Source organism: Plecotus auritus (genome assembly GCF_963455305.1).
Source record: "Plecotus auritus genome assembly, chromosome: 7".
Lineage (NCBI taxonomy): Eukaryota > Metazoa > Chordata > Mammalia > Chiroptera > Vespertilionidae > Plecotus > Plecotus auritus.
This window is the reverse complement of record NC_137774.1, coordinates 41,516,185-41,541,896: the sequence shown is the minus strand read 5'-3', so window position 1 is coordinate 41,541,896 and position 25,712 is coordinate 41,516,185. Positions and strand designations below refer to the sequence as shown.

At 46.1% G+C, this 25,712-nt stretch overlaps 2 protein-coding genes across 5 annotated transcripts in view; one reads left to right on the top strand and one right to left on the bottom strand.

Annotated features, from left to right (window-relative positions):
* Positions 1 to 25,712, top strand: part of LOC308254509 (uncharacterized protein C17orf100) — a 49,222-nt gene that overhangs the window by 7,063 nt on the left and 16,447 nt on the right. Inside the window, exons 3-4 of one of the 4 annotated variants that reach the window (XM_080680612.1) lie at positions 4,544 to 4,601; positions 11,516 to 12,502. The exons of 1 other annotated variant lie outside the window; for it this stretch is intronic. The gene's annotated coding sequence lies outside the window, so the exon portion shown is untranslated. Of the gene's footprint in view, positions 1 to 4,543; positions 4,602 to 11,495; positions 12,503 to 25,712 lie in introns of those variants that run through there. 2 more of the 4 variants (XM_080680613.1, XM_080680614.1) reach the window with 2 other exon arrangements.
* Positions 7,927 to 25,712, bottom strand: part of LOC308254507 (Na(+)/citrate cotransporter) — a 49,851-nt gene continuing 32,065 nt past the window's right edge. The window contains exon 11 of the mRNA XM_080680610.1: positions 7,927 to 8,065. Coding sequence (XP_080536736.1) covers positions 7,973 to 8,065 — 93 coding nt within the window. The 3' untranslated portion in view covers positions 7,927 to 7,972. The remainder of the gene's footprint in view (positions 8,066 to 25,712) is intronic.

The following is a 25,712-nucleotide window of genomic DNA, read 5'->3' as shown; positions in this document are numbered from 1 at the left end:
GAGCATCTGCCCCCTGGTGGTCAGTGTGCATCATAGTGACTGGTTACTGGTTGTTCTGCTCATTCCGCCATTGGGTCGCTGGGCTTTTATTATATATAAGATGGATTTGTTGTATTATATAGTTGGATCTTGGTGCTTTTAAAATCCAACCTAATAATATTTGCTAATATGGGAATCTTTATACAATTTATATTTTCTGTAATTATTGATATAGTTGGGCTTAAATCTACCATCTAGCTGTTTGTTTTCTATTTGTTTGCTCTAGTCTTTGTTTCCTTTTTTCTTTTTGTGTTAATTTAGTATTTTTTAATTAGTTCATCTCCTTTGTTGGCTTATTTACTCTTTTTATTTAATCTTAGTAGTTTCAGTAGGGTTCATAGTATACATTTTTAACGTATTATTTTATTGATTTCAGAGTATACGTTTTTAACATCATATTCTACCTTCACATGATGTTATATTACTTGACATATAGTATTAGAACCTTACAAGAATATACTTCCCTTTTTCCTGACATTTTTGCTATTGTTGTCATACATATATTATGAACCTCACAGTGCACTGTTAGCATATTTGTTTTAAACAATTGATTAACTTTTAAAGAAATTTAAATAATTTTTTTAAAGCTCTTTATTCACATAGCAATTTTGGTGCTCTTAATTTTGTATAGATCCGGATTTTCATCTGGTAGCATTTTCCTTCTGCTTCAAAACGTTTTTTTAATCCTCACCTTTGAATATTCGTCATTGATTTTAGAGAGAGGGTAAGGGAGTGAGAGAGAGAGATCTATCAGTTGCCTTCTACATGTACCCCAACTGAGGATTGAACCTGCAACCTAGGTATGTGCCCTGACCAAGAGTCAAACCTGCAACCTTTTGGTGTATGGACGACTAAACCAACTGAACCACACCAGCCAGGGTTCAAAGACTTTCTTAATCATTTCTTCTAGTACAGGCTTGCTGATGATGAATTCCTTCAATTTTTGTTTGTTCAATAAAGTCTTGATTTTGTCCTCATTTTGGAAATATGTCTTTTCTGGGTAAAGAATTCTTATATTATTTTCCTTTTAGTACTTAAAAAGTGTTAATTTCACTGCCTTCGACTTGCATTATTTCCAACAAGAAATCTTGCTCCATCCTAATCTTGTTTGTCTGTACAAAGGCTTCTGTATGACTTCTTGGACTGTGTCTGTATATCACTAGTTTTAAGCAATTAGGTTATGATAAGCCTTTGTGTAGTTTTCTTCATGTTTCTTGTACTTGGGCTTCATTGTGTTTTTAGGATCTGTGGTTTTATAGTTTTCATTAAGTTTGTAAAATTTTTGGCTTTTATTCCTTAAATATTTTTTCTGCCACACTATCCTAATGTATTCCAATTAAATGTATATTAGGCCACTTAACGTTGTCCCACAGCTCACTGATGTTGTTCTCTTTCTTTTTTTCCTTAATTTTTTCTCTGTATTTTACTGTATAGTTTCTATTGCTATGTCTTCAAGTTCACTACTCTTTTATCTGCAAGTTTAATCTGTCATAAGTACCATCCAGTGGTATTTTTAAAATCTGAATAATCTCTCATGATTCAATTTGGGTCTTTTTCATATTTCCATATATCCTTTTTATATCTTCCAGACATATTCCTTTCCTCTATTTTCTTGAACATATGCAACATAGTTATAATAGCTAATTTAATGTCTTTGTCTACTAATTCTATTATCTGTGTTATTTCTGGGTCAGTTTTTATTGATTGTTGATTTTCTTCATTACAAGTTGTATTTTTCTGTTTCTTTGCATGCCTGGTAATTTTTGTTTGCATACCAGACAAGTGAATTTTACCTGGTTGAGTGTTAGATATTTTCATATTCTTACAAACATTGTTAAAATTTGTTCTAGGACACCCTTAAGTTACTTGGAAACAATTTTATTCTCTTCAGGTCTTGCATTTAAATTTTGTTCAGTGGGGCCCTGGCTGGTGTGGCTTAGTGATAGAGCATCGGCCTATGCACCAAAGGGGGTTGCTTCCCAGTCAAGTGGATTGATTCTCAGTCAAGCACACATACCTGGGTTGCAGGTTCTATCCCTGGCCCCAGTCAGGGAGGGTGAGGGAGGTAACCAATCCATGTGTATCTCTCACATCAATGTTTCTCTCTCTCTCTCCCCCCTTCCTCCCTCCCTCCTAAATAAACAAATAAATAAAAGGATTTTAAATTTGGTTCAGTAGGTCCAGAGTAGTGTTAGATCAAAGGCTAATTGTTTCACATTACTGAGGCAAAACTCTCCTGAATACTCTGATGTTATGAGGTTTTCCACCTTGGCTGGGGGGAATAGGCACAATCCTCAGCATTATGTGAGCTTGGGGATTGTTCCCTCTCCTTTCAGGTATTTATTTTCCTGTCCTCACATAGATGTGATAATCAGCACTCAGCTGAATACTCCAGGGCAGTGGTCGGCAAACTGAGGCTTGCGAGCCACACGCAGCTCGAGAGCCGCGGTTTGCCGCTCTGTTGACTGATGAGTTTGCCAACCACTGCTCCAGGGGAACCTCTGCTCATCTCCAGCTCTCTCTGTGCAGCGCTCTCTCTTATGGTATACTGGTTCATGGGTTGACACTCAACCCCTGAGCCACACTGGTAGGGCTCTTTTTCTTCTTGAGGTTCGAATCATTTAAGTATTCTGAATACAAATTATCTTTTGCATTGCAAACATATTCTCAAAGTTTGTGGCTTGGAGAATAATTAAATTTTTAATTATTTTCTTAAGTTTCAAAAGACAGTTACTCAATTCCTGCCCTGTGCCAGGTATTCAGGAAAAGTAAGCACTCCTTGGCCTTTATCTTACCTGGTTTCCTTCTCTTGTTTCATTTTTTTTTTAATATATTTTATTGATATTTCACAGAAAGGAAGGGAGAGGGATAGAAAGCTAGAAACATCGATGAGAGAGAAACATCGATCAGCTGCCTCCCGCACACCTCCCACTGAGGATGTGCCCGCAGCCAAGGTACATGCCCTTGACCGGAATCGAACCCGGGACCTTTCAGTCCGCAGGCCGACGCTCTATCCATTGAGCCAAACCGGTTTCGGCTCTTGTTTCATTTCTTAATGGCTGCAACATGTTTCTGTCTTAATAGACTGCTATCCCCCTGACTTTTAAGCTTCCAGTCAAAACCTTTAAATACTGGTGAAATCAATTTAATGGGTCACAATTAGCAATTTTTAAAATAAAATAGAGCAGAAAATATCAGAGTGCATCACACCATTAAGGAATGAATGGAGGGAGGAGGAAAGCTTAAGACAATTTATAACTCAGTGTCAAAGTTGTGTTTTTTTTCTCGGTAAGAGATCATTTATTGGGTAAATTACAGAGGTAGAAAAAGTGATTCCTAGAAGAAAAGGGCTTAGGAAACAAGTTATAGAGGGAAAGGAAGGGCCCTTGGAGCTCGGAGTGAGGGAGCTAATGGTAACGTGCCTGGGTGTGGAGGGGAAGGCAAAGGAAAAGGTGCTGGCGTGCTCCCGGGAGGCAGAGCCCACTAGGTCCTCTGTCCTAGGGTTTTAAGGGTGGAGATTTTAGGGGAGGTCCCAGGGGAAGATCTCAATAGAATATCCAGTAGCTTTCCAGGTGTGTCCATTCAGGGTTGTGGTCTCTATTGATTGATTGGCCGGCACCAGGGCAGAGGGTCATTATTCCACACAGCTGGTCCTGAGGTCAGCAGTGGCTGATTTTGTTGCTTTTCTGGGCCTGGAGCTGATGTACAACTGAAGCCTAGATGTTATCTCTAGGGAGGAAAGGTCGGGGTCCAAACCTCATGGCCAGCTGTATGCTAGGGGAGGAAAAGTCACCCTGGGGGCGAGGTCCCACCCTACAATTGGTTGTCTGTTACTAGGCATCTGGGGCTTTCCACCCTCCTGACCTTCTTATTACAATCTCATGGCAAAGGAAGAGGCTTCTACCTGGTCAATTCAACAAGTATCTATTGGCAAAGATGTTGTATAGGAAAAGTGAATGGTTAGATAAGAAAAAAGTTCTGGTTAAGAATTACTAGATTTACTGAAAGACAGATAAAGGCCGTTGGGTCCCTCCCAAATCTGAGCGCATAGGTAACTGATTTCTCAGAGGTCTTATTACCATTAAAATTCACCAGAAAATTGCTTAAGCATTTTATCAGAAATATATTTGACTAGTGGCCCAGTGCATGGATTCGTGCACATTGAAAGGAAATTAATTAGAAACATTTTAATATTGCTGTTCACCCTTTCTCTATAATAGAAGTGTCAGAAATGAAAGAACATTAGTAAAATGTATATGAAAATAATATATAAATTGATTGCTAAATAAATAATAACAACATGATAAAACAACAACAAAGACATGATATAAAAACAACAAAAACATGATATAAAAACAACATTGATAAAAACAATGACTGATAAATTGATTAAACTTATTCTAATATCTCCCTGTATACCACATTAAGAGTAAAAACACTTTCAGAGTGCTTGATTCATTTCCCTTGTGACGAAGTATTTACAACTTTAACTTTAATATCACAGGCTCTTCAAACTCAAGAGGAAGCAACATGTAACTGACCATGTCTGAAAACGGGTTCAGGTAGGAATATTCCTACTCTGTCTAGAGTTTGTCCTTGTGATTTATTAATAGTCATCGCAAATGCTGGCATCAGAGGAAATTGTCTTTAATTTAAGTGGGAGGCCAGTGTCAGAAGGGGACAAATGTCGCGCATGCACAAGTCAACGTTTATTTTTAAATTGCCAGTGTGCGTCATATGTACTGGCTGGTCAGTTAGTCAGACGGATGGACGGACGGTCACTTAGCCTTTTATATATATAGATTCCCAAGAAGAGGTTTGTGGATTACCATCCCAAAACATCCCTGACCCAGCCCAAGTGTAGGACAATATTTTCTTTTACAGTATAAGGGTGTTTCGTGAACATGGTTCAGTGGTTCAGTACGTATGTACTCTGACTTTATTTTTTTTTTAATAAATCTTTATTGTTCAGATTATTACAATTGTTCCTTTTTTTCCCCCCCATAGCTCCCCTCCACCCGGTTCCCACCCCACCCTCTGCCCTTACCACCCCCCACTGTCCTCATCCATAGGTGTACGATTTCCGTCCAGTCTCTTCCCGCACCCCCCACACCCCGTTCCCCCTGAGAATTGTCAGTCCACTCCCTTTCTATGCCCCTGATTCTTTTATATTCACTAGTTTATTCTGTTCATGAGATTTTTTATTCACTTGATTTTTAGATTCACTTGATATATTTTGTTGTTCATAATTTTTATCTTTACCTTTTTCTTCTTCCTCTTCTTAAAGAATACCTTTCAGCATTTCATATAATACTGGTTTGGCTGTGATGAACTCCTTTAGCTTTTTCTTATCTGTGAAGCTCTTTATCTGCCCTTCAATTCTGAATGATAGCTTTGCTGGGTAGAGTAATCTTGGTTGTAGGTTCTTGCTATTCATCACTTTGAATATTTCTTGCCACTCCCATCTGGCCTGCATAGTTTCTGTTGAGAAATCAGCTGACAATTGTATGGGTGCTCCCTTGTAGGTAACTTAACTGTTTTTCTCTTGCTGCTTTTAATATTCTCTCTTTGTCTTTTGCTCTTGGCATTTTAATTATGATGTGTCTTGGTGTGGTCCTCTTTGGATTCCTTTTGTTTGGGGTTCTGTGTGCTTCCTGGACTTGTAAGTCTATTTCTTTCACCAGGTGGGGGAAGTTTTCTGTCATTATTTCTTCAAATAGGTTTTCAGTATCTTGCTCTCTCTCTTCTTCTGGCACCCCCATAATTTGGATGTTGGTACACTTGAAGTTGTCCTTACACTATATTCATATTTTTGGATTCTTTTTTCTTTTCTGGTTGGGTGTTTTTTGCTTCTTTGTATTTCAAATCTTTGACTTGATTCTTGCGATCCTCTAGTCTGCTGTTGAATCTCTGTATATTATTTTTTATTTCAGTCAGTTGTAGAATTTTTACTTAGCCAGCCTTGCTTTGGTTCTGGATGATGTCCGTTTTGTCTTTTAGTTGTAGTTTTGAAGTTGTTGTGCAAGGCAGCAAGTTCAGGTGTTTACCTATGCCGCCATCTTGGTTTCTCCCTGACTTCCTTTATTCTTTATTCTTTCCTATGCACCATTGTCAAAGAGGTTTGAAAATGGCAATGCTCTTCCTTAGAGCTGAGATCTAATCCAGGTCTGGAGGATATGAGAACCTGCCCTTGTCTACAGAAAACCTCTGTCTTTGCAGATCTGTAAGGGACCTTCTCCTGGATGTCTTTACTCACCTGTTGCGGAGCACAACAAGACTTGGTTTGGAAAGTTGTAAGGAGGACATTCTGATAAAAGGGAAGTGTGTGGAAGGCCGCCTGCCCTGTTTGTTGGAATTCCAACTTAGGGGAGTGTCAAAGGCGGCGCCCCTAATTTTTCCTTGACCTTTCCAAACAAGCCTGTGCATGTTCAGACCTCCGGATGTTTACTGGAATCCTTATGCTTAATCCCTGGATGCCCTTGCCTAGAGGACAATGCAAACACATGTGTCCTCCCCAGATTACTCACCCTACTGATTGTATCTAAAGATAAAAATTCCAGTAAAAGCCTAAGGAGGCAGGCAGTCGGGGTTGCCTGGCTCCTTCAGTCAGGCTGTCCCTTAGCCCTCTCCCCTACAGTGAAACTGTGTCGGAGTAATCTGTTCATCCGTCCTTCAGGGGCTGCTGGCCAGCCCCGGCACTCATCTTCATATCTCTTGGTTTCAGAGGGCTGATCAGAGCTTTGTCCTTTGTAGAGCAGGCCTGCTTTTTGCCTGATAATGAGAATTCATTTGCAAAAGGGCCCAGATGCTAAAATAAAACCTTTGAAAAGCATCAATCTATTCTAATACCTTTGTTTTACTTAATGAAAAAGCTGAGGCCCAGAGTGAGAGCACCTTGTCAGACACTGCGTATTTATTCCGTGTGTATTGGGGGGAAATGCAGCTAGCCCTCAAACTTGTAATTTCACCAATATTTTTCTTAAGCTCTAGTGGGTGTTTAACAATGTTTCGGTGCACTGATTTAAAGAAAACATAAGCAGTTAGCCTTTAATGTGGCCGAAGGTTTGACAGGGACATGGTGCACACTGACTGGAGTTGGGGAACTAGGGTACTAACTCAGTAATGTCTCGTGAACTTCAGCAGAAAATCTGGAGCTATGACACCAATTCTGTGGATTGCAATCAGCATTTTTCTTATTATTGAAATAAAATAGAAAAATGTAGAATCTATCAGAGTGCTCACACATATTAAAGATAAGAACTGCTTTGTGAAAACTTTGTGTATAGTTACCGTGTAAAATATATTCATATTGGGAGACACTGTCAAAACAGTTGGAGAAAGTACATGTCTGAGGTCTCCTCCCACTGCAGTGCCCCGAGTCATGGCCGTCTTCACGTTGGTGCCATGACACCCAGTGGACAGCAGAGGTCAGATCATCCTTGCACAGCAGTGAAGGCTGATTCTTGGATGACCAGAAACCTAGGCCAAGTGCCAAGTAGGACAGAGGCCCAAGGGGACAGTTGTTGACAGAAGATCCAGCTCACTTGCCCGCAGGAATGACAGCTTCTGAGGGGCACTCTCCAGATGGCTTTGCTGCGGCCACTTTGCATTCTATGTCCCCAGACTAGGTTCTGGTCTCTGACTTTCAAACACCCTGGGGATGCTTCGCAAGCCTTGTTTTTCTCAGACCAGCATCCTCTGATTCAGGAGCAGGCCCTAGCCATGTTCATCTGGGGAAGTCAAAGCATCTTCACGTGACATGCCCACGTTGATTTAGGGGGTCTGCTCTACAAAGGACAAAGCTCTGATCAGCCCTCTGAAACCAACAGATATGAAGGTGAGCGCTGGGGCTGGCCAGCACCCCCTGAATGACCGATGAACAGATTCCTCCGGCACAGTTTCTTGAGCTTTATATTCCCTTCCAAACGGAGCTTTAACACCTGCGAGCAGTAAACATGCATTGAGCACTGACTTTCCCCTGGACACTGTTGGAAGCACTGCATTCTAATCCACGCATCCGCAGGACCTTGGGGCAGAGAGAAGTAAAGTATCTTACCCAGGGTTACCAGTTAGGGAGGAGCAGAGCCAGGATTCAAACCCAGGCTGGCTCTTAACCACTAGTCTGCTGGTAGGAGAGGAATGGATAGCTGTTCCCCTAGTAATGTATCTATGCTAAAGGATAGTGAGGCTGCAGTGTGTTCAGGAGAAATCCTGGAGACCCCAGAAGAGCAGGAATGTTAAAACCTGAGACAGGAAAACAACATGGGCCCGCTGCCCTCTGCTGTCTGAAGGAAGCCTCGAGAGCAGGATGAGAATCAAAGGGTAAGAAGCTACAAGGAGGTGCATTTGGGCTCAACAGAAGGAAGATTTTTTTAAACGTATTATGATATCTATAGCCAAACATAGAAAGCCCAGCCCCATTAAAGTTCCAACACTGTGCCACGTCTGTGTCTGATCTCCAAGGAAAGCTTTTGTAACAGTGGAGCCAGTCCCATGATGGACTAGGCTGCCTGCCCGCCGTGCAGTAGTGAGCTCTGTCTCCCTGAGCAAGGACAGGTGGAGGCCGGGCAACCACTTGGGAAGAGATGCCTGTTAGGCAGGGGGGCGCAGGAAGCCTGAGGTCTGAGCGGGGAAGGAGAAGAAAGGAGTGGGAAGTCCATGGGGCACCTCTCCCTCTCCTGCTCTCGTGCCTAAGTCAACGATAAAGTTACATCTTTCCTATTCCCAGCCTGGACTCCCGCTTCCCCATCCGACCCCACCCTACCCCTAAGCCATGGTTCATCTTATTTCATTCTCTCCCAGACTTCCTTCAGGAGCTGTCTGCACTTGCTGCTTAAGCTTCCCCATCTGATGTCTTTTTCTACCCCTGCAGCCTCGCTGCACCAAAGCTGTCCTTCCCAAGGTCTGTTCCTACTGTGCCCAAGTCTTAACTCCAGTGGCTCTTCTCAGTCCCATCCTCGCCGACCCTTCTGTAGCATTTGAAACTTGGAGCCATCCTCCCCTTGAAATGTTCTCCTCCGGTGGTTTCCATGAGTCTGCACTGTGGCCCAGTCTCCTGTCCCTCCACCCCACCAGCCCCTGATGCCTTCTCCACCTTGTTGGCCTTCATGCTAATCATTAAATAGGCCACGTTTATCCCTGTGTTTGCACTTTCCATGTGTGCTGCCTAGAATGCTCTGCCTAGAATGCTTTTCTTAATGGTGCTTGCCTCTTCACATCATTTAGGTGTTAAGTCAGATATTGATTTTACTGATTAAATACCTCCTGCTCCTCCCCCCACCTTCATCACTCTTATCCACTAACTCTTATTATATATTTCTCCATCGTGAATTTATTTTATTTGTCACTTGTCTGTTGTCTATTTTCCCTATTGGAAGGGCACAGACCTTGACTTGTTTGTCACTATATCCCCCAGAATGTGTAAGAGTACTTAGCACAGAGCAGGTGGGCAGTAAGTGTTTGTTATAGGAGCAAACTAAGGAATGAATGAACGATCACGGTCAGTTTCAGGACCCTCAGCAGTTGGAATCAGGCTGAGACCATCGCTGCACTCTCCTTAGAGGTCTGGGCAGGATGGGTCATTGGCAGGCCCCCGGGTAAGAAGCTGGGGAGGCTGAGGCAGACTCCTGCACTTGCCCCTGGCCCCTGATGTTCCTTCTTCCAGGTAAAATCCTGCTGTTCTCAAGGCCCAGCTTCATTTATACCTCCCCAGGGACCCTTGCTGGGCCCTCCACCCCATCCTGAGCCCACTTCCTGGGTGTTCTCACTCCCCACCTCTGCAACCTCTTCATAGCACCCAGGTGATCACTCCTTGAATTATTCTTCCTTGTTTACTCCTGCCTCTCCCTGAGATTGAAAGCGCGCCAGGGGCAGGGACCATGATGAAGCCTCTTCGTGTTCAGTCCTGTGCATGGACTGAATGAACAAGGTTAGGCTTGTCTGGACACAGGCCTGGCCACTAAATGCCCTCAGCCCCTGTGAGGCAGGGACGTGGTTTCTCTGGAGCACCATTAAGGGCATGTTTGGAGAGCCAGACAGGCTATGAATAAGAATTGTTTGGTGACACATGCTCATTCATGCCCTACGTGGTCTCTCCCCTTTCTTGTCATTCACCCTCGAGTTCGTGAGTTCTCAGTCACTGCCACTGCTGGGACGACCACTAGAAACGAGAGGAAGACAGAGAACTGGTGGTTCAAGTTCAGAATCCCAGCTGTGCCTCCTGGGGGGCAGGCCAGGAGAGGAGCCCCACGACTCCTTCCTTTGCCTTCAGTCTGTTCTAAAGTGCCTTCACCCAAAGGATGCCCCAGCTGGGAGCCCAGACTTCAGCTGGCTTAAACAGAGTGCTGTGCTCCCAAATAGCAAGACATTTCAAAGCCTGAAAAATCACTTTATCCCTTTTCTTAAATGAGGACCCAACTCCACCATGTCTGTTCTGGTTTGGCTCCTTGAGGTGTGACATTGGAGTGACCCAGCGGACATCACCCAGACTCCTCAGGGCCCCAGCGTCAGCTGCCTAGGTGGGCAGGCTCGACCGAGACCGTCTCCCCACCAGCCTGAGGTCTGTGGGTTAGGCCTCTTGGTTAGAGAGCTTCAGACAGGGAGCGGCCGGGAGGCCCCTAGGGAAGACAGGAGTGTCTGTGAGGCAAGCGGGCGTCAAGGACCACCGGTCACCAGCAAGGGTGGGGCTGCCGGGCATCCAGGCGGCTGTTTTTTGTCATTATTGATTTCATACAGATAGTTTTATATTCTGCTTTTTGCACATATCATAAGGATCCTTAAGTGCTGTTATTTAGTCTTCATATTCCCTATTTTAAACAACATTCCTGGTGCCTATTGGACATAATGGAAAACACTGCGCTCATCATCTCTGATGTACAAACCTGTCATTTTTCTGTTGAATTATTTCCTTGCAACACATTCCAAGAAGTGGAATTACCACAGAATGAGAGATGAGCATTTTAATAGCCCTGGAGCTGTATTGCCCAATTTCTTCCCTAAAAGGCCACGCTAATTTACAGGGCCCCGGGCAGTGTGTTTAAGCTGGTTGTACCACAGCCTGGCAGCTGAGTGGTATCATTTGGTTAATGGGTGCTAATTTAGTAGGCGTAAAGTGGCACGCCGGCTCCTCTGATTGCAGCCAGGATGAGGTGTTCTGGGCGCTGGTCTCCTCCTGGGAGTTCACTCCTGGGATGGCCTCCCTGCCCGCACTGGGCCTCAGCCTGTCCCTCTCCCCACCTCTGCCCTTGCTGTGTGTCATCTCACTCTTGCTGTAAGCCTGTCTGTCTGCCATGGTCTTTCAGCTTCTGATTCGGGACTTCCTCTGGTTTCTAACTGGGCTGGTCCATGGCGGTCCTGGACAGGCCCTGACAAGCTGCTGGCTAGACCCCTGGCCTAGAGGGCCTCTCTCCCGCACCAAACTCATATGGGCCCCTTTCTTCCTCCGGGGGCTCTTTAAGAACCCCTTTTATCTCTCCAGGTGGCCTCATCTGGGCTGATCTCCCAAGAAATGGTGGGAGTGACCAGGCTGTCCCTCAGTGACCCCCTCCAATGAAGTGTTTCCAGCTCCACGGACCTGCTTGTCCTGGCAGTGGGGGGTGTGGGTCCCAAAGTCCAGATGTGGATAGCAGAGGGGCCCAGAGCGGTGACCGCAGCTCGGTCTCTCTTCCTGCTCCGAGCCCCTGACCCACTGTGGCAGAAAGAGCTCCCTTCTCAGGCGGAAACCCACTTGTCCTGGTGAATGCAGTGGATGCGGGGCCACCAGCACTCCATGGTGCGGCAGGGACAGAGCGGGCTGGCCCACTGCCCACTGCCAGTGGCGTTGAAGGTTCCTGGCACCTGGGAAGATTACAGGAAGACTTCAGAAATGCAGCTGGCCTCGCGGGAAGTTGGTGCAGATGCACATGGGAGCCTGTGGCTGGCAAGTTGCTGACTCCGGGCACTGGACCTGCTGCTCGTCACTGAGGCAGGCGGTCTCCGCTGTCACCTCTCAGACACCGTGGACCTTGCAATTGGAGGCTGTTAAAATCTAGAAACTCAGACATCGAGTTCTAGCTTCTCATTTTATTTAGACCATTTTAAACACTCATCTCTTTTTAAAATGATTATAAAGTAGTGCATGCCTGTTCTAAAATATTTGGAGATACAAAAAACAAGACAAAAATATATAACCCTGTAAGGTCACCAAAGATAACTGCTGCTATATTTCCGCCTCAACTTTTTTCCTGTGGTCGTGTATGTTTTTATTACCATAAAAACATATATAATTTGTATCTGTTTTATTCACTTTAAACATAAGCATTTTCAACATAAAAAATGTTCTTTATAAACACTTCTAATGACTGCATAAGAGTGTTTTGAGTGGACACATCATGAATACTTACTGTTACCTAAATATTGGGCATTTTATATTTTCAGTTCTTTGAGAGCATAAAAACACATTGAAGTAAACATCTTTTAAATATACACCTTTGTCCACAGTTTGATTTTCCCGTTAGGTTAGATTCCTACTCCTAGGATATAAACATGTTTCGCATGTGTATTTCTATTTTGTTTCCCAGAGGCTTGCCCACCTTACAACACAACCAACTACACCAAGAAATACCACTTTAAAAACATTTACCGATTTGAAAGGCAGTTAGACTATTGATTCCTTTTGCTCGGTGAACTGCGACTTGGTGGGGAAAAGGGACATGCCTAGGGTCGCCATAGGAGTGTGTGACCTCATTCCACCTTCACGACAACCTGTAGTCATAGCTGAGGAGCTGAAGCACATCGACACAGTCACCTGCCCAAACCCCCACTCAGCTCATAAGCCAAGGAGCCTGAGCATGACCATGTGGGCCACCCCAGATCCCATGTACTCATAGCTGCTGTTCCCAAATAGGTGCTGAAAGGTAGTTTGGGGCCAAGAGATGAAGGGACTTGGGTTTGGATGTACCCTGTAGGCAGAGGGGCGCCATGAAGCATCAAGGCTGTGTTTTACAAAGATGTTTCTAGTGGACTGGCCGTGGGAGGCTGGAGACAGGGTGGCCAGCTGGGGAGATACGACATGCAGATGATGTGAACAACAAAGAGACTGCCCAGACGCGTGTGGGCTGTGGGCTGTGGGCCATGGGCAGTCAGGAGCGTCAGGGGTCCGGGGAGGCCTCCCGCTGTGTCCTTTTCACTTGGCAAGGGCCATGTTTATCTGCTATACACGTCAGGCAAAACCTGTGCCAACCACCAAAGACTCCACCTCAACTCTAGCAAATAAGAGAGAGGACGGTATGGATTACGTTATATTTAAAACAAGCCCACACAATGCCTGTAATTTTTCATCCTGACTCCGTAATTATAGCTCGAGACCAGTTAGATCATAGTTATCCCTACACCGACCTGCTGTTGGGGCACATGGAATTAAGGCTTTGCCGCACAAGGTTCTATTTTGGATGCTGAGCACTGGCAGGTAACGGGCCTTTCGCAGGCCCATCCTGTTGGAGGTCCTCCTGGGCAGCCTGCATCAAGGCCAAGTCAGCAGCGGCTCTCGAGGAGACCACCGGTGCTGTGAACAAGTGGGATGCTGCAGCTTCGCCCTGCGGAGTGCGAGTCTGGAGATGGAGGTAGCGCCATCCCTGGAGCAGGCCAGCCTCCCGAGTCAGTCCCATCTCAGAGCCTCTGCCCCCTCCTCAACTAACTGGGGTCCCGGGGTCAGGTGAGCTGAGCCCTGGCTGCTGGGTACCCTTGTCACAGACAGGCTGGCATTGCCCAAATTCAGAAGAGAAAAAGACAAAGGAGCCAGGCTTACGCAGACGCTCCTGTGACAACCAGGCCTGGGTCAATGCAGGCAACCTTCCCGTTGGGCTGCACCCCTCCCTGTCCGGGGACCCACCAGAGAATGCCATCTCTCCTCCCCATAAAACCACCCCTGACAGAGCAAGGGTGGGCTTGGGTGCATAGATCACCGTCCCTTCCTCCACGGGCCCTCCCATGACCAGTTCTGCCTCCTGTGGAGGAGAGAGAACAGCGTCTCTTTATCAGCAAACTACAGGAGACCTTGTGCTCACATCTCATTTACTCACATCACTCCTGCCGAGTCGGTGTGACCACTGTCATCATGAGCAAAAGGAGCTCAGAGAGGTGAAGCAGGGGGCTCAAGGCCACCCAGCTTGTGGTGAAGGAGAGGGAGCTGGAATCCCATTGTTCAAAGCACACAGCTCATCCACAGACAACTGGCTGAAAACCCCAGTCCCACTCTTGGCTGCTGGGTGGTTCCCTGCCTCTGGGCAACTCGCTAAGCAGTTGGACCTAAGAAAGCCCAATCCAAGTACCTGTTTCTTGTTGTTTTTTTTAAAATATATTTTTATTGATTTCAGAGAGGAAGGGAGAAGGAAAGAGATAGAAACATCAATGATGAGAGAGAATATTGATTGGCTGCCTCCTGCATGCCTGACACTGGGGATCAAGCCTGCAACCCAGGCATGTGCCCTGACCAGGAATCAAACCATGACTTCTTGATAATTGAACTGTGACCTCTTGCTTCATGGGTCGATGCTCAACCACTGAGCCAGGCCAGCCAGGCCCAAGTACCTATTTCTTACCACAGCTCTCCTGCTGCACACAGCTCCCCTGGCCTCAGCCAAGCCCAGGACAAGCCAGCCCCTATTCTTATGTCCCCACAAATAATGGATGGGTCCCTCCCCGGCCTCTGATGCATCTTAAACACACTTCTTTTTTAACATTTAAGACATTGTTGTCACCACTCACATGACTGACTGTCCTGCTGGACTCCTCAGGGCAGGGCCTGTGTCCTGTCCCTCTCTTACGAGTTTGACACCCAGCACATAGTAGGGGCTTACTGTTTGTTACAAGAAAACAAGGAGAATCTGAAAAACTCATATTCATTCTTCAAAGCTCTGCTTAGACTAGGCCCTGGAGCCTTTCCTGATTGGCACAGACTGAGTTACTAGTAACCTGTCCCTCCTGTACAGTCTGGAGGAGGGCTGCCTCACCCTCGGGGGCAAGGACAGGACATGCTTCTTCCTAGCAACTCCATTCAGCACAGACCAGGCCTCCAGCGGCGGTCAGTAAAGGCAGACTGGATTGCCCTTTGCATCTGAGACCAGAAGAGGGGCACCGTGACCTGACTGGTCAGCCACCCGTGTCACCAGGCTGAAACCACCACGGACTGGCATGCTGGGTGTTTGCTGAGGAAGGGAACCCTGAAATAAATCCCAACTTTAAAAGGAAACACACCCAACAGGTATTCTATTTATATGAAAATCAGCTCCGTTTTTAGGTATCTGCCCTCCTGCCTCACCTCCCCAAGGTGGGCCCAGCCTCCCTCCCATGGGTCCCTCCACACCCCACCCAGTAATCATGGCCCTGCCTGCCCCCACCCCTCCCCTGTTTGCTCTCTGGGGTTTCCCTCGATTGCAGGGTGTGAGCTTCCAGACGCCCCAGAGGCCTGCCTCATGCCTGACCCCAGACTCCCTCCCTCTCAGACCTGCCCTCCTAGTCCCAGAGTTCCCAAAGAGCAGGCAGAGCCAGGGCCCTGGGCCCAGGTGGGGAGGGCAGGACAGGAGTCCATCTGCACTGGGGCCCCCCACACCCCAAAACTGAGTCAGAGCAGGCAGATTGCCGCTGGGTGCCCGGGAGCCAGGCCCTACTCCTCCCAGGGCTCTGGCAAACCAGCAGGACCCCACTCCCCAGCTCGACAAAAGTTGGGGTCCACTTGGCACAGGCTTTGGAGTCAGGCTTCCGGTCCTGCTCCAGGCTGCACCAAGGCTGCCAGCGTTCAGACAACTCGCCTCCCTCCCTAACCTCTCCCAGGCTCGGACCCTCCTGGCTGAACAGAGACACATCCATCCTCTGAGCTGTCTTTTGAGAGTAGCACCATGAGGCTGGGCCCCCCACCCCTGGCCAGCCTCTCTGGCATGAGGCTGCCTGGGAAACCCCACAGGGTAAGGGATTCACATTGCAGAACAGCAGTTGGATGTTTCCCATGTGCTTATCAAGTAGCAACCCCCATGCACCCCAGCCTTGGCCGTAAGCCCCTCTCCAATCTCACCCTCACCCTCACCCACTCCATCAGCTCCCTGCCCCAGAGACCCCTGGGGCACCCGCTCTCTGGCAAGGTTCCTGCTGCTCATGGAGGCTCGTGGGGCAGGGGTGCCAGGGGACCCTCCACATCCAGCAGCTCCTCCAGCCTGAAACCAGGTTCTGGGCAGAGAGCAGGGCAAGCCCTGGGCGGGGGTTGGTGGGAAACTTCGGAGCCTCCCTCAGCTCGGCGCTCAGGCAGGCACCCAGCTCACCACAGCTGCGGTGCAGAGAGCCAGGCCTCCGTTGCAGGGACAGTAAACTGAGAAGCCTGCAGCTATAAATGTGAAGTGGCGAACCACAGGACACTGCCATGGCCCCATGGGGCCTGCCGCCAGCCGCCCTGGGAGCCGCAGGGCCCCGGCCAAGCTTCCCAACAGCCAGGCCTGCCTGCTGCGTCTTCTGACTCTGGGCTCTGAGCAGGGCCACTGGGGCCCCAATGGTCCCAGGTAGAGTAGAAAGCAGACCTGACACAGCGCTTTGTACACCAACAGCACCTCTGGTCTTGCTTCCCAAGCATATCTTGTTTTATGTTGACTTTTACAGGAGGAGGGAGCCAGGTGCTTCCACAGGTCTTCCTCCTGCCATGGGTGGCTCTAGGTCACAGTTTCAGACCCTTCTGAGGCTACCTCAGGCACAGTCAGGGGACTGGGGGTGGATTGCAGCTAGCGCGGTCCTGACAGGCATCCTCATAGGGACTGCCGAAAAGGACACCCTGGAGACTGGCATCTGTGGCTAACGAAATAAGGACAGCCCTCTTCAAAAAGTGCCCAGTGTATGCCCAGTCCAGAGTTCTCAGAACCTCGGAAGGGTTGTCGTGCCCATTTCCCAGGAGGAGGGTCCAGAGCTGGCCTCTACCTTGCATCTCCCCACCACTCCCAGTGCAGGCCTAGGCAAGAGTGTAGTGCGAGGTGGGGAGCAGGGGCCCATCTGCCAGGATCTGGGGAAACAGAGGCAGGGAAGGAAGGCCCTCATTCTCAGTCCTCTCAGAGGCTGCCAAGGAAAGGTCTCTCCTCCAACACCCTACTCCACTGAACAGACCGTTTCTATCACAGGCCCCTCCCAGCAGATTAGGGAACCGGCCAGGACAGGTAACCACCCTGCCCTGCAGGAGAGCTCAGAGTGAGCCCCCTTGGGGAGCAGGATGGGGATGGATGCCTGGGAGGCTCCGTCAGCCAAGGCAGAGGCCCTCCCAGGAGACTGAGGAAGAGCTCTGAACTGGGTGGTGGGGAACAAGGGTCCTCCAGACATCACTGCAGGCCCCAGGGTCACCCTCCCAGGGAAGCCACTGGGGCCTGGCACCCTGCTGACAGCCATTCCGCACCCACATAAGTCAGGCAGTTCAACTTCCCAAGTCCACTAATCCTAATATATAAAAAGCCAGGGGCTGTCACCACCAAAACAACCAGACGGACGACCAAGCAGCAGGCTGCGTGGGGCAACCAGGCTGGCTGGGGGGGAAGTTGGGGGTGACCATGCCAGCGGGAGGGGGGGGTGGCAATAGGGGGCGACCAGGCCAGCAGAGGGGCAGTTGGGGACGACCAGGCTGGCAGGGAGGCAGTAAGGGGCAACCAGGCTGGTGGGGGGGCAGTTAGGGGTGATCAGGCTGGCAGGGGGAGCAGTTAGGGGCAATCAGGCAGGCAGGTGATCAGTTAGGAGCCAGCATTCCCGGATTGTGAGAGGGATGTGCGACTGCCGGTTTAGGCCCGATGTATCGGGCCTAAACCAGCAGTCAGACATCCCCCGAGGGGTCCCAGATTGGAGCAGGTGCAGGCTGGGCTGAGAAGGCCCCCTTCCCCCACCCCCCCCACCCCCTGTGCACAAATTTTGTGCACCGGGCCTCTAGTAAGAACAAGAAAAACCAGTCTGGGCAGATGTTTACTATAAAAATCATTTGGAATTTTTTATTTATAAGAAACTTAAAAATTGTACTGGAAGACATACGTAAAAGTAAGCTTTAATATATGGAAAACACCATTGTATTGTGTAGGATGAGTCAAGATGTCATCTCTCATCTAAGCCAACCTACAAATCTATTCTTCCAACTCATGCATTCATTCAATATTTATTGAGCAACTTACTATGTACTAGGTGTGTTCTAGGCATAGGGGATACAGGAGAGAACAAAATAGATAAAAATCTTGGCCCTCGTGGGACTTACACTTTTAAAGGAAGGGGAGAGACAGACAAAATAAAGGACTAAAGGAGTAAATTATATAGTATTTTAGAAGATGAAAAATGCAATAAAGGAAAATCAGGAACAGTATAGAGCAGGGGTGGGCAAACGTTTTGACTCGAGGGCCACAATGGGTTCTTAAACTGGACCAGAGGGCCGGAACAAAAGCATGGATGGAGTGTTTGTGTGAACTAATATAAATTCAAAGTAAAGGAGCAGAGGGGAGAGCAAGAGAACCAGATAGGACAGCCGGATCCGGCCCGCGGGTCGTAGTTTGCCCAAGGCTGGTATAGAGAGTGTGGGGCAGGCAGGGGAACTGTAGTCTAAAATAGGCTGAGAAGGAACATTGGAGCAGAGATTTAGAGGAGGCAGGAGTGTTCTCTGCCCGCTCTATGAAGGCTGAGGAGAAAGTGCAGCTAATCAGAGCGAGTCCCTCAGACAGTTGGCACTGTCTGCACACTTTCTTCATTGTCACAACCAGGGGTGGGAGGGTGCAGGGTTGCCATTGGCATTTGGTGAATAGAAGCCAAGATGCTGCTGAATACCCCACAGTGCACAGAACTGCTTCCGTCAAAAAGGACTTATTAGGTCCCAATGCCAATAGTGCTGAGGTCAAGAAACCCAGGAGAGAGAAGGAAACAGTAGTAGGAGAGAGAGCCAGAGGGGTAAAGGCCAAGCAGGTTGTTTTTGGAACTAGAGAAAGCTGATTCAGAAATTCTTATGGAAAAGTATGTGAGAATAGCTAGGGGGAATAAATTAAAAAGAATAAACAGTAACTAGCTTCACCAGAACTTAACATAGACTATAAATTCCTGTGACAAATGACTAATTTCCTTAATATATAAAGAGTTCTTACAAATTAATAAGAAAGGTCCTTTAAAAAACACTCAAAATGAGAAAAAGAGGGAGTTTACAAAAAAAAGATACACAAATGGATTAGAATATGTGAAAAATGTTCAATGTTATTTGCAGTTTAAAGTAATGAAAATTAAAATCATGAGATGGCATTTTTCAACTATCAGCAGAGACTGAGAAGTTTGATTATGCACAGAGTTTGATTATGTATAAGGGTGTGGGAGAATAAGGTCTCAGGCACACATTCTCCTATTTTGTTTTCATTTGTAAGAACTTGGTGTAGGGAGGCAAGATGGCGACCAGCAGGAAGGTAGGGAGGGAGAGTGTGTGAGAGAGTGAGGGAGCGATAGAGGTGTGTGTGGACGTGTGTGGGTGTGTGTGTGAGTGAAATAGGGACAGTTAGACCCTGCAGTTCTTCCAGGGAGCTGCCAATCCAGGCAGTCTTAGACAGCAAAACCCTGCGGCCACCGCAAATACTCCAGGGAGGACACCGGCGGCACAGAGACCATGCCATCTTGAAGAACAGAACTGCTTGAGACTAGGATCCTAGCCTTGCCACCACCCAGTCTGGTCTCGGAAGGAAACCAGGACCCTACAGCCGCTCTGATAGAAGACCTGCCACCACAGCTGCAGACCCAGGGACACCAGGACTCCAGGCACCCGGCCGCAGATTTCTGTGAGTCACAAAGCCAATCCCCCTCCCCCGCTGCCCCCGCCGCAGTGACATAGAAACTACCAGACCCCAGCCGCACAATAAGGCTTTCTGCACACACAAAGCAGTGGCGACTCTGCCTGACTTTGAGTTTTGGTGTCAGACACAGGAAGTTTGTCTCCCATGACTAGCCTCTGCGACCAAGCAGGGAGACTGAGCGGAATTCAAGCCTAGCCGCTCACCCCTAGGGAGGTGGTCTTCTGCGACCAGATCCCGTGCCCACACAGGGCAGGGAGACAGCGCTGAACTTGACCCCAGACTTGCGAACTCGGGGAATTTGTTTCCTGCAACTCATCTCCATGCCCAGGCAAGGAGACTGAGCGGAATTCAAGCCTAGCCGCTCATCCATAGGGAGGTGGTCTTCTGTGACCAGATCCCATGCCCACACAAGGCAGGGAGACAGCGCTGAACTTGACCCAGGACTTGCAAACTTGGGGAATTTGTTTCCCACGACTCATCTCCATGCCCAGGCAGGAAGGCAGTCCTGAATTTGAGCATAGGTGCACGACCTTGGGGAGATTGTCTTCTGCAACCAGATCCTACACCCATGCAGGGAGACAGCACTGAATTTGAGCCTGGGGGTGCAAACCAGGGGAGTTTGTTTCCCATGACCAGACCCTGCACCTTAGCAGAGAGGCTGCGGTGAATTTGAACCTGGATGTACGGTCTCGAGGAGTTCGTTCCCCACGACCAGACCCTGTGCCCACACAGGAAGGGAGCACTGAATTTGAGCCTGGGTACATGGACACAGGGAGTTTGTTTTACACAGTGCACACCCACGTGACCAGACCCCACACCCACACTAAGGGGCAGAGCCACCTGACTTTGATTCAGGGCAAGCGCACACAGAAGGCTGTTTACTGCAGGGCACAAGTGGACCTCCTGCCAACACAGTGCAACTGAGCAACCCGGTCTCCTGGGCAGATCGGGGACCCTGAATCTCCACACAAGAGGCAGCATTGACCACCAGTGACTAGACTCCATTCCCCATTACATGCGCCTGAGATCCCTGATTCCCAGTACATTCACACTAAGAGCCAGTGACTCCAATTCTTGGTGCATGTGCACACAGGGACCTGATTCTCAGTGTGAGGTAGCACCAAGAAACAGAGACTCTGATACTCGATTCTTGGCATGGACACGGAGCCTCTGACTCCTGACACGCAATAGGGGACTTTGATTTTTGGCACACGCCTGTGGGTTCTCTGTTTCAATGTGGCGCAGGCAGGGTCCCTGATTCTAGGTGCACACACGAGGCCACACTAAGCGCCTGTGACTCTGACCCAGGGTGAGCGTGATTCCCACCAACCCACAGCAACCACACGTCTTGATATCAGAGCTCTTCAGTGACACTTGGGGGGTGCAAAACTCCCACTGCACATGGTCCAGGCTCCTGCAACTCGACATCTGAACCTTCTGGTGATAGTCAGAATGGGGAGACAACGAAGCAATCCCCAGAGGAAAGAAAAGGAGGAATCACCAAGTAAGGAAATAAGTGAAACAGAAGCATGCAACAGGACGGAAAACGAATTTAGAGTAATGGTCATACAGTTCATACACCGGATGGATGAGAAAATCAACAACCTATGCAAAAATCAGGAAGAAATGAAAAATGATATAGCTACAATCAAAAACACCATGGAAGGCTTCAACAGTAGACTAGAAGAAGCAGAGGACCGAATCAGTGAGTTAGAAGATCAGGTACAGAAACAAGCCCAATCTGAACAGCAACTAGAGAAAAAAATTAAAAAGCAGGAGGAGAGTCTAAGGGAGCTTTGGGACAATGCAAAACGAAATAACATATGTATAATAGGGCTGCCAGAAGGACAAGAAGAGCAGCAAGGATTAGAAAATTTATTTGAAGAAATAATGACAGAAAACTTCCCTGATATGGGGAAGAAAAGTTACTCAAGTACAAAGAGTCCCAAGCAAGATGAATCCCAAAAGACCCACACCAAGACACGCCATAATTACAATGGCAAATGTTATCGACAAATAGAGAATCTTAAAGGCTGCAAGAGAGAGACAGAGAGTTACCTACAAAGGATCTCCCATCAGATTATCAAATGATTTCTCAACAGAAACACATCAAGCTAGAAGGGAATGGACGCAGATATACAAAGTGATGCAAAGCAAGGGACTCAATCCAAGAATACTCTATCCAGCAAGACTATCAATTAGAATTGAAGGGGAAATCAGGAGCTTCACAGACAAAAAAAAAAAAAAAAGGCTAAGGGAGTTTATCACTACCAAACCAGCAATGCAAGAATTGCTAAAGGGAATGCTGTAAAAAGAAGAAACAAAAAGGTAAGAAGGAACACAGCCTCAAAAAATAAAAATGGCTACAAACAAGTACCTTTCAATAATAACTTTAAACGTAAACGGACTAAATGCTCCAATCAAAAGACATCGAGTGGCTGAATGGATAAAAAAACATGACCCATATATATGCTGTCTACAAGAGACCCACCTCAGAACAAGGGACTCACACAGACTGAAAGTGAAGGGATGGAAAAATATCTTTCAGGCAAATGGAAATGAAAAAAAAGCTGGGGTAGCAATACTTATATCGACAAAATAGACCTCAAAGTGAAGGCCATAACGAGATAGGGAAGACCACTTTATAACACTAAAGGGATTGATACAACAAGAGGATATAACCCTGGTAAACATATATGCACCCAATGCAGGAGCACCCAAATACATAAAAAATCTCCTAGAAGATATCAAGAGAGAGATAGACAACAATACAATCATAGTAGGGGACTTTAATAAACCACTGACATCACTGGATAAATCCTCTAGACAAAAAATCAGCAAAGAAACAACAATCCTAAATGACTCACTAGATCAGATGGACCTAATTGACATCTTCAGAACATTTCACACCAAAGCTGAGGAATATACATTGTTCTCAAGTGCACATGGGACATTTTCAAAAATAGACCACATACTGGGTCACAAGCAAAGTCTCCCCAAATTCAAGAAGGTTGAAATCATACCAAGCATCTATTCAGACCACAATAGCATTATATTAGAAATAACCTACAATAAAAACAATCCAAAAACACTCAAACACTTGGAAGCTGAATAGCATGTTATTAAATATTGATTGGGTTACCAATGAGATCAAAGAAGAAATTAAAAACATTCTGGAAACTAATGACAATAAAAACACAACAATCCAAAACCTATGGGACACAATGAAAGCAGTCCTGAGAGGGAAGTTTATAGCTCTACAGGCCTACCTCAAAAAACAAGAAAAAATGGTAGTAAATCATCTAATGCTACAACTCAAAGAATTAGAAAGAGAGCAACAAGAAAAGCCCAGAGTGAGCAGAAGGAAGGAGATAATAAAAATCAGAGCAGAAATAAATGACATGGAGACCAAAAAAACAATACAAAAGATCAATGAAACCAAGAGCTGGTTCTTTGAAAGGATAAACAAGATTGATGAACCTCTATCCAGGCTCACCAAGAAGCAAAGAGAGAGAACTCAAATAAAATCAGAAATGATAGAGGTGAAATAACAACAGACCCCACAGAAATACAAAGGATTGTTAAAAAATATTATGAACAACTCTATTCCAACAAACTAGACAACCTGGAGGAAATGGACATATTCCTAGAAAAATACAACCTTCCAAAACTCAATCATGAAGATTCTAAAAATCTCAATAGGCCAATAACTATGGAAGAAATTGAAGCAGTCATCAAAAAGCTTCCAGCAAACAAAAGCCCAGGCCCAGACGGCTTCACAGGAGAATTATACCAAACATTCAAGGAAGAACTAAAACCTATCCTCCTCAGACTATTCCAAAAAATTCAAGAGGAAGGAACACTTCCAAACTCATTCTACGAAGCCAGCATCATCCTAATACCAAAACCAGATAAAGACAACACAATGAAAGAGAATTACAGGCCAATATCCCTCATGAACATAGATGTCAAAATCCTCAACAAAATCCTAGCAAATCGGATCCAGCAGTACATCAGAAAGATCATACACCATGACCAAGCAGGATTTATACCAGGGATGCAAGGATGGTACAATATCTGCAAATCAATAAACGTGATACATAACATAAACAAATTGAGGGGGAAAAAATCACAGTCATATCAATTGATGCAGAAAAAGCATTTGACAAAATCCAACACCCTTTCTTGATAAAAACTCTCAGCAAGGTGGGAATAGAAGGATCATACCTCAACATCATAAAAGCCATATATGATAAACCCACAGCCAGTATCACACTCAATGGACAAAAACTAAAACCATTTCCCTTAAGAACAGGAACAAGACAGGGATGCCCTCTCTCACCACTCCTGTTCAACATAGTACTGGAAGTACTAGCCATTACTAACAGACAAGAAGGAGGAATAAAAGGCATCCAAATTGGAAAAGAAGAAGTAAAACTGTCCTTATTCACAGATGACATGATACTGTACTTAGAAAACCCTAAGGACTCTATAAAAAATTATTAGACTTAATAAATGAATTTGGCAAGGTAGCAGGATACAAAATTAATGCCAAAAAATCTATGGCATTTCTATACACCAATAGTGAACTTACAGAAAAAGAGCCTAAAAAAGCAATCCCATTTACCATCATACCAAAAAAATTAAGATACCTAGGAATAAACTAAAGAGGTAAAAGACCTATATGCAAAAAACTACAGGACACTGAAAAAAGAGATAGAGGAAGATATAAACAGATGGAAGAACATACCGTGTTCATGGATTGGTAAAATCAACATCATCAAAATGTCCATTCTACCCAAAGCAATCTATAGATTCAATGCAATCCCCATTAAAATACCAGTGGCATATTTTACAGACCTAGAACGAACTCTCCAAAAATTCATCTGGAATAAAAAAAAAGACCCCCGAATAGCTGCAGCAATCCTGAGAAAGAAGAACAAAGTAGGTGGGATCTCAATACCAGATATCAAGCTGTATTACAAAGCCAATGTTCTCAAAACAGCCTGGTACTGGCACAAGAACAGACATATAGATCAATGGAATAGAATAGAGAACCCAGAAATCGACCCAAACCACTATGCCCAATTAATATTCGACAAAAGAGGCATGAACATAAAATGGAGTCAAGACTGTCTCTTCAATAAATGGTGTTGGGAAAATTGGACATATACATGCAAAAAAATGAAACTAGACCACCAACTTACACCATACACAAAAATAAACTCAAAATGGATAAAGGACTTAAACATAAGATGGGAAACCATAAAAACACTAGAGGAATCCACAGGCAGCAAAATCTCAGACATATGCCAAAGGAACTTCTTCACTGATACTGCTCCTAGGGCAATGGAAAATAAAGAGAAAATAAACAAATGGGACCACATCAAAATAAAAAGCTTTTGCACAGCAAAAGAAACCATCAACAAAACAAGAAAGACCACTACATGGGAGAACATATTTGCCAATGTTATCACTGATAAGGGTTTAATCTCCAACATTTACAGGGAACTCATACAACTCAACAAAAGGAAGATAAACAATTCAATCAAGAAATGGGCAACGGACCTAAATAGACACTTTTTGAAAGAAGACAGAAGGAAGGCCAAGAGACATATGAAAACATGCTCAAAGTCACTAATCATCAGAGAGATGCAAATCAAAACGACAATGCGGTACCATCTCACACCTGTCAGAATGGCTATCATCAACAAATCAATAAATGACAAATGTTGGTGAGGATGCAGAGAAAAAGGAACCCTGGTGCACTGCTGGTGGGAATGCAGATTGGTGCAGCCACTGTGGAGAACAGTATGGAGTTTCCTCAAAAAACTAAAAATGGAACTCCCATTTGACCCAGTAATACCACTTCTAGGA